The sequence below is a fragment of the Petaurus breviceps genome, unplaced genomic scaffold (assembly GCF_028583685.1).
Source record: "Petaurus breviceps papuanus isolate PSGF00001 unplaced genomic scaffold, PetGlider_PUasm1.0 77, whole genome shotgun sequence".
In the NCBI taxonomy this organism is placed as follows: domain Eukaryota; kingdom Metazoa; phylum Chordata; class Mammalia; order Diprotodontia; family Petauridae; genus Petaurus; species Petaurus breviceps.
Window position 1 is genome coordinate 3059489 of NW_027186492.1, and position 11964 is coordinate 3071452.

At 43.2% G+C, this 11964-nt stretch overlaps 1 protein-coding gene across 1 annotated transcript; it reads left to right on the forward strand.

The window, feature by feature from the left end:
- Positions 1 to 547: 547 nt before the first annotated feature.
- On the forward strand, positions 548 to 3445 carry CHST14 (carbohydrate sulfotransferase 14). The gene has a single exon (XM_069105745.1). The coding sequence runs from the start codon at positions 983 to 985 to the stop codon at positions 2117 to 2119; it is 1137 nt and encodes a 378-aa protein (XP_068961846.1). The 5' UTR covers positions 548 to 982; the 3' UTR covers positions 2120 to 3445.
- The last annotated feature ends 8519 nt before the right edge of the window (positions 3446 to 11964 follow it).

Genomic DNA, 11964 nt, shown 5'->3' on the forward strand with positions numbered 1-11964 from the left:
CTGAATGAAGCTTAACAGAGTAGAACCTAGGCAGGAGAAACCTCTGTGGAGGGAAAATATCCTAGGTAGAGGGAGGGCCCATTCTCCATCCATCCCATGGCGGGCCCCCTCCGTCCTCGGGCACACCAGGGTGTTCAGCTGTAGGAAGCTGGGAGTGATGGGGTGAAAGGAAAGGAGAGTAAAGTGACTGCCAGTGCCTGGAGGCCCTTGAGTAATCCTGGCTGCGCCCCCACCCCGCCCCAATTCTCTTTAGAGGACTCTAGGGTTTCTTTTGTCCATGCAGCTGGTGGGGAGGTGCGGGGCATCTGGGTTCCTCTCTTTAAGGACCCTCGCCAGGCTTACTGAGGACTGAGCTCACTCATAGCCTTGGGTGCTCCAATTCTCTGGCCCATGAGCGCTGTGACGCCCACAACCTTGGACCCGCGGTGCTCGGATGCCCCCCCGGAATCCCTTCTGTAAGGGGCTGGGACCAGAGGCGCGGGATGTATCCCGAGCGGGAAGAGGTAGTGGGAGCCCCCAACCTGAGCCCCGGCTGGGTAGGGGCGGAGCCCTTCCTCCCGCCCTCTGCTTGATGTCACAGCTGGGGCCGGGCCGAGCCCAAGAAAGGGGAGCTGGGCCAGGCGGGACATCCGGCCTTCGCTGCTTCCCTCCTCCTGCCCAGCCGGCCCGAACCGCGGCGTCTGCAGCTCCATACTCGGTAACGTCCAGCTGCCCTCTCTGGGCTGCTCCGCCTGGCCGGAGTCAAGTGCCCTGGGCCCCTCCCGAGGCCGCCTCCCAGGTCCCCCGGCGCTTTCTCTCGTCTAGAACCAGAGCCCAGCAGCCCCTACCCTTCCACTAGGCTAGGCCTGAAACTGGACTTGCTTTCAGTTCCTCCATCCCCTTTCTAGCTGCCTAGACTCTGAGTTGTCTCCAAGTGACTGCCCCATTCCGTAAAAGCTAACACTTGAGTAGGTCCTTCTCCCCGGAGTGGGGAGCAAAGCCCATGTTCCCCCGACCTCTCACCCCACTGACAGCCCCGAAGGGCACGGAGCCCCTGGGGCGGGCATCGAGGAGGACCCCACTCGTTGCGGGAAGGGGTCGGGGTGGGTCAGGAGGGCCACCCTTGCTTCTCCCCTCCATGCTGATGTTTGGAGTGATAGTGGCCTCGAGTGGGCTGCTGCTCATGATTGAGAGGGGCATCCTGGCTGAGATGAAACCTCCACCTTTGCACCCCCACGGCAGAATGGACCCTGACTGGCGTAGGGTGGCAGCTGGTGGTCCAGATATACTGCTGGACCATGGAGACTCGGACCACCAGGTGAGACAGGATGTCCGGAACCGTACATTACGGGCTGTTTGTGGGCAGCCAGGCATGCCCCGCGACCCCTGGGACCTCCCAGCAGGGCAGCGTCGGACTCTTTTCCGGCACATCTTGGTGAGTGACCAGTACCACTTCCTCTACTGCTATGTCCCCAAAGTGGCCTGCTCCAACTGGAAGCGTGTCCTCAAGGTCCTGGCTGGTGCCCTAGACAGTGTGGATGTGAGGCTCAAGATGGACCATCGGAGTGACCTGGTATTCCTGGCTGACCTACGTCCAGAGGAGATCCGATACCGCTTACAGCACTATTTCAAATTCTTGTTCGTCCGTGACCCGATGGAGCGCCTCCTCTCTGCCTACCGAAACAAATTTGGTGAGATCAGGGAATACCAGCAGCGTTATGGTGCTGAGATTGTCCGCCGCTACCGTGTGGGTGCAGGCCCTAGCCCTGCTGGTGATGACGTCACCTTCCCCGAGTTCCTTAGATACCTGGTGGATGAAGAGCCAGAGCGTATGAATGAGCACTGGATGCCGGTGTACCAACTGTGCCAACCCTGTGCGGTGCACTATGACTTCGTGGGTTTCTATGAGCGGCTGGAGGCTGATGCCAACCAAGTGTTGGAGTGGGTGAGAGCACCACCCACAGTTCGATTCCCCTCCCGACAGACCTGGTATAGGCCAGCCAGTCCTGAGAGCCTCCACTACCATCTCTGCAATACCCCCAGGGCCTTGCTGCAGGAGCTTTTGCCCAAGTATATCCTGGACTTCTCTCTCTTTGCCTACCCATTGCCCAATGTCACCAGGGAGGCTTGTCGACAGTGACCATTCCTCCAGCCCTGCTGACTGCCAGGAAAAGTCCTTTGGTAACCCCAAGGCCAACTGCTGCCTGGATCCCAGAGTGTCCCCAGAGTGGGAAAAAAGGATCAGAATTCTCATGTAACCAGGGAATTATACTTCCTGTCAGCTGCAGCAGGACACTAGAGCTGAGAGATGGGGTCATCCTTCAAAGGGCTCTTTCTGAAGGCTTTTAGGCACTCCCCAGCTGCTAACCCAGCAGGTCCAAATGCTGGTCTGTGAGCCACCTATGCCTTGGAGCAGGACAAGGTGGGAATTTTTTGCCCTGGAGAAACATTCTGAGATACACTGCTACTTCTATTGGGTGCTGGGAGGTGGAGGCTGGGGGGTTTCAACCAGAAAATAGAAACCTTTCCATCCAGTATTAACTAAAGGGGAATTTCCCACAGTCCCCACTTCCTATGAACACAAAAAAATGGACCATATTGGAGAAAAGGTTTGGGCCCTCCCCCTACTAGGGGAGAAAATGGTAGAGTAAATAGCAGGGAACTTGGAGTCAAAGATCTAGATTCAAATTTGCCTGAGATATTTGCCAGTTTTGTTACCCTGAGCATGTATTTTAACCTCCCTGGGCCTCCGTGACCTCTAAGGTCCCTTGTAGCTCCAAATCTATGAGCCTATGAACATAAGCCCCCTCTTCCCAGTAGCTGACAGCTGCCCACACCTGCTGCACTTTTTCCCATGACCAGGACTGGAGGTGACATTAATCCTCTTTTAAGGCCAGCCACAAAACCATGCAAAGCATAATGGTAGACCGTGGTATTGGCTGCCCTCCTCCACTTCTTCTGTGCTATGCTTTCTAAGTGCCTTCTATGACCTCTCCAATGCCAGATTCAGTATATTTTCTGTTATCAGCTGGGTTCTTCTCTTCTTCCAGGGGAAGAAACTAAGCAATGAAAATTCAACTGGGCAGTTCAGTTCTGAACCAGGAAGCGAACCAAGTAATCCCTATTGAAACTTCATCCCCCATCACTCTTTCTCTATCCTTAGCCAAAGAAATGACCTGAAAAGGACTGAGTTGCATGATTCTTCAAACTTGCAGGCAATCAGAAACAAACTGGCAAATTGGTGGGGTTTTTTCTTTATTGTATTCTTTTATTTGGGGAGGGAAGAACTTTTTCTTTTTTTTTTTTTAAAGAAAAATGTATTTGCATGTGCCTATCCTGATGAGTTTATTTAAGATTTGTACTTCTCAGTGCCAGCCACTGTCTGCGTCAGACATCCCCTCTGAGGGTTTTTCTAACAGCTGCATTTTTAATAAAGTTGTTCTGTCTGCATATGGCAGGGTTCCGATGTGTCTCTCATCTGTGCTTTTGTAGACTCCCTGTGGTTGTATCTCCCAAGGCCTCTGTAGGGGAGGAGGGAATTTGGGGATCAAAGCCAGAGAAAGCAAGACAGAGCAGGACAGGATTGTGTATTGGGAAGCAGGCTGAACTAGGAAACTGAGAACCGAGGTTCCAATCCTGATTCTACTATCTATAAGCTATATCATCCCTCCCAGCTTCATTTCATTTATCTGCATTGAGCAGAATAATCTCTAAGACTTTTCATAGTTCTGGATGTTGTTGTCTGACAGACACTTATTCCAGGCCAACTAATGGATCATCCCTACACAGCCCTGGAGATTTACAAGAAATGACAGCAGATTGTACAGGTATATGGCACCAAAAAAAAGGAGTTAAGTCTCTAGTCAACCCAGAGCAGACTTGCCTCAGTTCAACAAACATTCATACTATGCCTTCCTTCTCTGAGCAAGGCCTCTGCTAAAGTCCTTTTCCAATGCCTCAATGTGGTGTTGAGGTCCTGGAAGGCTGTGTCACTGGAATGTGAGTTCTGGCTGGCCCTACCAAGCTGGCAAAGCCTCGAATACTGTGTGTGTCTGAGTACTGGCCGGTGCATCTGTCATCGAAGGATGGCTTAGCTAAGTTTAGAGTAATGCATCACCAGAATGGTGGGGTGGGGAGTGGGAGGCCTCAGGTTTAGTTGAGGGAGAGGGGAGGAGCAAAGCAGGTAATATGTGTGTATATATTTTATTATGTTGTTATTACATTACTTATTATATATTACTATATTATTGCCAACAACAATTCAAGAAGATATTCTACTAAGGTATAGCAGGAGTTACTATCTATGTTGGTGGAGGCAGTACCTGCTGACAAAATTTAAAGTCTTTGAATTACGGGCAAAACACTCATGGGATCATAGGGTTTTGAAATGTAAGGGGACCTAAAGTTCATCCAGTTCAACCCTTTTATAGTCCACCCTGGTAAGGAAACTCTCTCCTGGTTAGATTGGCAGCTGTTCTGAAACTGACATTCATAGAAAGTTGCCTAAGTAACTGAGAAGGAAGTAACTTACCCAGGGTTACAGAGGCTATGTCAGAATTGGAGCTTGACCCAGGTTTTCTTGTCTCCAGGGGAAGATTTCTATCTACCCTGTCTTGTTGTCTCCTCTTGTTTCCTCAGTGTAAATAATCATAATAAATCAGCAAGCATTTATTAAGTTCCTACTATGTGCTATACACTGTGCTAAGTGCTGGGAATACAAAGAAAGAAGAAAGAAATAGTCCCTCAAAAAGCTTATAATCTAATGGAGGGAGACAAGAGGTAAACAACTATGCATGAGCAAGATATAGATGGGATAAATTGGAGATAATCTCAAAGGGAAGGCAATAGGATTAAGAGGGATCAGAAAAGGCTTCTAGCAGAAGGTGGGACTTCAGTTGAGACTTGAAGGAAGTCAAGGAAGTCAGAGGAGTTGAGGGAGGAGAGAGCTCCAGACAGCCAATGAAAATGCTTAGAGTCAAGACATGCGAGGAACAGCAAGGAAGTCAGCATCACTGGATTGAAGAATACCGGTGAGAGGTTGAACAGTAAGGTGTAAGAATACTGGAAAGGTAAAAAGGGGCCAGGCGATGAAGGCCTTTGAATGTCAAACAGAGGATTTTTTTGTTTTATAGGTAATAGGAAGACCCTGGGGTTTATTGAATTGGGGTGGGGAAGGGGGCATATGACATGTCAGATCTGAGCTTTAGGAAGATTAACTTTGACATCTGGATGGAAGACGTACTGCAATAATGGGGAGAAACGAGGCAAGGAGTCCAATCCACAGGCTATTGCAATAGCCAAGGCATGAAGGGTTAGGAGCCTGAAGTAGGGTGGTAGCGTCAAAGGAGAGAACAATTTATTGGACATTGGGAATAAGGGTGCGTGTGTGTGAGAGAGAGAGAATGATAGCTAGGTTGTAAGACTGGGTCAGTCATCAATAATAACAATGGTCACATAGAACTTTAAATTCATTATCACAATTGTTTTAGGCAGTATGTATAATATGATTCCTTTTGGTAAACACAGATTACTTCCTGTGAATAGAGAACATAGGTAGATTGAGAACTGGTTGAAGGAGCAGGCCCAAAGAGTAGTCAATGTAGTTAATGGTTCAGTGTCAATGCCATTTTGGGGAGGAAGTCACTACAGGAGCTCCCGGAAGATCTGTGCTTAACCCTGGACTACTCAACATTGTTATCTTTCACTTAAATAAAGACACATTAAATTTGTAGACAACACAAGGCTGAGGGATACCTAGCATTCTGGATGACAAAGTCAGTATACAAAGAGATCTTGATAGAACGTTGGGCTAAAACTTCAATATTCCAATGGAAATGGAATCTCTTTGTTGTGGGAAGGTCCTTCAACGACGGAGATGGAACTCTATTCATACCTTCCCATACATACAGTTGGAAATTCCACAAAAGGGTTCCACCCAAGGTTGTGGGGTTAGGGAACTCCCTCCAATTCTCAATGCCACAACAACCTCAATATATAGTTATCCATGTAGTCAACTCATCTTTTTTTGATCATATATTTCTTTGATTATACCTTTACATTGCTTATACTGTATAATTCTTCTTTTCTTTTTTCTTTTTTTTACCATTTTGCAACCTAATTACACCCATCATGCATTCAATGAGATAAAATTTAATAGGAAGGAATATAAAGTCCCATATCTGTGTTAAAAAAAATCACCTTCACAAATATAAGATGGGATGTTGCTCAATAATGTTGTTATTTGGCAGCTAAAAATAAACAAATAAATACTATATGATCTTAGGCTATATTAATAATATATGGTATTTTATTTCAAGATTAGAGTTCAATGAGGTGATTGTCTTATTATATTCTGACTTATCAAGCTGTATCTGAATTATTTTGTCTGGTTCTGATGCCACATTTTAGGATGGACATTAATAAGATGGAGATGAACAGAATAGAGAAAGATACCCACCCAAAGTAACTGGGAATATTTAGCCTGGGGAAGACAAGGCTCAGAAGAGATATGATACATGTCTTCAAGTGTTTGAAAGGCCACCATGTAGGAAAGGGAAGGATCAGTCTAGTACAACTTGGTTCGGGGACCAGAACCAAAAGCAGTCAGTGGAAGGAGCCTAGAAGCAGATTCAGGTTTGATTCTGGTCAAATCTTGCTAAGAGCTTGGAGCTTGGAGATTTCAAGTGGAATAAACCACCTGGGGAGATGGTGACCACTTACCAAATATATTGTAGAAGAGATTCTCTTCTAGGTTTGGTTATTCCCTAAGCCTGGGATTCTCTCCCTTCTCCCCCCATGCTTCTGGATTCTCTGGCTCAGTTTAGATCAGCAAACTCCAATGACTCCCTATCACCTCTGAGATCTAAGAGGAAATCTTCTGCTTGGTGTCCAGAGTTTTTAAGCTATCCCTTCCCCCCACCAACCTTTCCAGTCTTCTTACCTCTTACATCCTGTTTTCCCCTTTCCCCACATTTACATTCTTTGTTCCAGTGACACTGGTCTACAAGACACCCCATCTTTTGGTTCTAGGCATTTTTCCTGGCTGTCCCCCTGCCTAGAATGTTCTTTCTCCTTAGCTCTGCCTCCTGGCTTCCTTCAAGTCTCAGTTAAAATCCCACCTTCTATAGGAAGCCTTTGCCACTCCCACCCCCATAATTCTAGCACCTTGTTTCTGTTGATTATCTTCTACTTAGCCTCTACATAGCATGTTTGTCATGATTGTTTACATATTATCTCCCCATTAGACTGTGAACTCCTTGACAGTCTCTTGCCTTTGTTTTTATCCCCAGTGCTAGTGTCTGGCACTGAGTAGATACTTAATAAATGCTATTGACCTGACAGGTATGAGCTAGAGTAAATGACGTCTGAGGTCCCTTCCAGCCCAGATACATATGATTCTAATTGTTTGGTAAGGCAGAAAGTAGTTTTAAGCAACTGAAACCTTTCCCACGAAGGCATCCAGGAGGAAGTGGGCTTTTAGATACTTGGTTGTATCAGAAAGAAGATTAATAGATGAGCAAGGGAAGGCCATCCCTGGCAGGGGAATTCCTTCACATGGAGAGAAGGAAAGGAGGGACCTTTCAATTTAAGGGGAATCGTCTCCAATTTCTAGACAACATCATAGTATCACAGATCAAGAGCTGGAAAGGACCACAGAGACTAGATAGTCCAACCTCTTCATTTTACAGGTTAGGAAATTGAGACCCAGAGAGGTTAAGTGACTACTTCCCCAAGGTCACATGGGTTGTAAAGTCTGAGGCAAGATATGAACTCAGATCCCCTGAATCTAGAGTTGGCATTCTTTTAATTGTAGCACCCTGCTTAAAAAATGGTGCAGGCAAGGACAACAAGTGCAGGCCTCAGAGTGAGCCCCCCTTGCCTCCCTGGCATTGGAGATCCAACAACTGATGTGATGTAAACATTGCTCTCAAAAAACTCATCTTCTAGAAGGGAAAAGAGGAATTAATACGGAGGCCAGTGGGTCATGACCATGGAAGCACTTGAAGTTGTTTCTGATGAACAATTTAAGTGAGGTAGAACTTTGCAAAGTCATCAGTCAGCCTCATTCAGCCTCCCACCCTTACCCTTACTCAACCTCCCACCCTTACCCTTCAATCCAGCAACACTAACTTCCTAGCTGTTCTTCAAATCCTTCAATTACTCTGGAGGAGAGAGTGAGGCTGGTGACTTGGTAAAGTTCTGCCTCACTTAAATCCAATTCACTAGGCAGTCAAGCCATTGCCCTCATGATGTCATTGGTCTTTGAGAATGGAGGGCAAACACAACATACACAAATATAACACCCTGTCTCTTTAAATATTTTCATCAACTGTCCCCCATGCCTGGAATGCTCTCCCTCTTCATCTCCATCTCCTGGCTTCCTGGGCTTCCTTCAGGCCTCAGTTAAAGTTCCACCTTCTACAAGAAGGCTTTTTCAGTCCTCCTTAATCTTTATGCTTTCCCCTGGTGATTATCTCCAGTTTATCCTATCTACATCTTGTATGTACATAACTATTTGCATGTTGTGCCTCCCATGAGATTGTGGCCTCCTTGAGAACAGGGATTTTTTCCCTTTCTTTATATCCTCAGCTCTTAGCATGGCATCCGGCGTATAGTAGTTTCTTAATAAATGCTAGTTGACTGATTGACTGACTTTTGAGCTTCTTCAGGGGCTTTTATTTAATTTGGAGATTCTAGTATCTTCTCCCAAAAATACTTTTTTCATTTTTATGATTGTATTCCCAGCTCCTAATACACTACCTGGCATTTAAGTCACTACTAATTTCTCATGTTAAAACTACATACTATATATCAATAAATGCTTACACTATTGATTGATTAATTGATTGATTGGTCATCTCTAAGTTTGGAGCATTATTTCAAATATATGAGTTAGCCCAAAGAGAAAATATGCAAGTTTAACCAAATAGTCACACCAAGATTAGAAAAGAATTCAGGGATTTTTAATGAAAAAGCATTATTTTCTGTGTGCAAAGCACTGGGGATCCAGATACAAAAGCTATTAGTGAGATAGCCCCAAGCAATGTGCAAAGCTGCAGAGACCAAGCTTCTAGGGATTTATAAACTTTCTTGATGGATCTGACATCAGGACTACCTTGCCACCTAAGTCCATCTGAGCACAGTCAGTTCAATAAGAACCCTTCACTGCAGGGAAATGTTAGCCCCAAACTCTCTGATGATTACTCCCTCAAATAGGGACTTTTTTTTTTTTAAAAGCAATTGGGGTTAAGTAACTTGCCCAAGGTTACACAGCCGGTTTTTTTGTGTGGGTGTTAAGTATCTGAGGCTGGAACTGATCCTGGGTCCTCCCGACTCCAGGCCAGTGCTCTTACTTACTGCGACACCTAGCCACCCCACAAATAGGGACTTTTGACAAGAAGTTTTCTTTGTTTTCTTCTAATAGGTAGCTCTCTCTCCAAAATGATGAAATCCTATCACTGATGGAGGAGAAATTCTTCTAGGAAGACTGATGGGGGGAATTAGTGTCAGGACAGGATACCTAAGGTCTAGGAACCCATTTTCCCTCAGTTGACCACTTTTTTTCTCATCCTGGGTGCATTAATTTTGCTTATGCAAAAGCTTTTCAGTTTTCTGTAATCAAAATAGTCAATCTTATCTTCTGTAATTGCCTAGCTTAAGAATATATCTCCTACCCATAGCTATGAAGGGTATATGATCTACTTATAATTTTTAATATTAAAAGTCAGGTATTCATTTAGAATGCATTGTGCAAAGAGTTGGCCTAAGCCTAATTTCTTCCAGATTGCTTTTCCGTTTTCTCAACAGATTTTCAAAAAATCAAATAAGTTCTTTCCTCAGTAATTTATGTTCTCTGGTTTATCAAACATTGAGTTATTGAGTTCCATTGTTTCTTATTCTCCCTTGTCTAGCCTGTTCCATTGATCTGCCTTTCTGTTTTTTAACCAATACCAGATGGTTTTGATGACTGCTGCTTTATAATATAGTTTGAGGTCTGGAAGTGCTATTTCCCCTCTACCCCTACATCTTTTCATAATTTCCCTTGATATTAAGGATATTTTATGTTTCCAAATAAATTTAATTATCATTTTATTGAGTTCCATAAAGTATCCTTTTTGATAATTTGATGGTATAGCATTAAGATTGTAAATTAACTTTTGTAGTATTGGCACAGTCCAGCCATGGGCACTGAATATTCCTTCATCTATTTAAATTTTTTTTTTTTTAATTTCTTTAAGGAGAACTTTGTAATTGAAGCTGTATTAGAATTTTGTATACTTAGGTAAATTTTATTGCCAGATATTTTGTGCATTTTGTAGCTCTTTGAAATGAGATTTCCCTTTCTATTATTGTCTCTTGAATTTTGTTATTATTATGTAGAAATGCTGTTGATTTTTGAGGGTTTATTTTGTACCCTGCAATTTTGCTAAAACTATTTATTATCTCAGTTAGCATCCATGCTGATTCCCAAGGATTTTCTAAATAAACTATCATCTCAGAAGCAAAAGTAGATAGTTTTATCTCTTCTTTACCTATCTTTACACCTTCAATTTCTTTTTCTTATTGCTATTGCTAGCATTTCTTGAACTATATAAAACTGTAGTGGGGAAAGTGAGTATCTTTGATTTCAGTCTTGTATTGATTGGGAAAGGTTGTCCAGGGTCACACAACTAGTCAGTGTCTGAGGTTTATCTTAGATGACTGGTTTTAGTCTGTCAGACAGGATTTTATTTAAAATTTTTGAATCGATATTCATTAATGACATACAGTTCTGTGCTTTTTCCTTCCCTGGCTTGGGTATTGCAGCTGCATTTGTCCCATAAAAGATATCTGGTAGATTCTTTCTATTCCAATTTTTGAGATTAATTTGAATAGCATTGGTACTAATTATTCTTGAAATGGTTGACAGAATTCTCCTGTAAATCCATCAGGACCAAGAATTTTCTTTTCCCACTTCCATAGTTCTTTTATAGCTAGTTTTATTTCCTTTTTTGAGATTGGATTACTTAAGATCTCTTTCTGATCTATTAGTTTGAGTATTTTATGGTTTTGAAAGTATTCCTCTGCATTCTCAGTTTTGTTCACATATAATTGTGCATGTTAGGTTCTGATCAGTCTTTTTATTTCTTCTAGTTTTGTTGAACTTTCACCTTGCCCATTTGCTATTTTGATTTGATTTTTCTGCCCTCCTCTTTTTAATCAGATTGTCTAAAGGTTTGTCATTTTGTTTAGTCTTTTCAGTTTTTAGTTTTATCATTCCTATAATTTTTTTATTTTCAATTGGCCTATTTCTCCTTTAATTTTTAACATCTCCTTTTGTACTTATTTTAGGTTGGTTTTGTAATTTTTAAATGAACATTCAGTTCACTAATCCTTTCTTTTTCTATTTTGTTCATGTATGTTTGTAGGAATAGACTTTTCCCCCTGAGGATTTCTCTAGCTACATCCCAGAAATTTTGCTATATTGTTTCATCATTATCATTTTCTTTTCCATAATTGTTTCTATGATTTGTTCTTTGACTCATTCATTTTTTAGTCTTTCATTGTTAAGTCTCCTTTTGGGTCTGTCTTGGCCTTTTTTTCTGTCATGGACCCTTTTGCCAGTCCATTCCAGGCCTATGGATCCCTATGTTTTAAAATGCTCAAAATAAAATACATAGGATTACAAAGGAAACCAATTATATTGAAATAAAATTATTTTTTTAAAGAACAAATAAATTTACAGACCCCAGTCTGTACTCAATCATATTTCTTAAAGGACAATCAAACTGGGGCGGCTAGGTGGTGCAGTGAATAGAGTACCAGCCCTGGAGTCAGAAAGACCTAAGTTCAAATCCGACCTCAGACACTTAACACAAAAACTAGCCCTGTGACCTTGGCAGTTCATTAACCCCAATTGCCCTCCAAAAAAGTAAAAATAAAAATCTAAAATTTGGGATGGCTAGGTGGCACAGTGAATAGAGCACCAGCTCTGGATTCAGGAAA

Excerpts from the sequence above, each read along its gene's own strand:
- CHST14 (XM_069105745.1), top strand. The coding sequence starts at position 983 with ATGTTCCCCCGACCTCTCACCCCACTGACAGCCCCGAAGGGCACGGAG.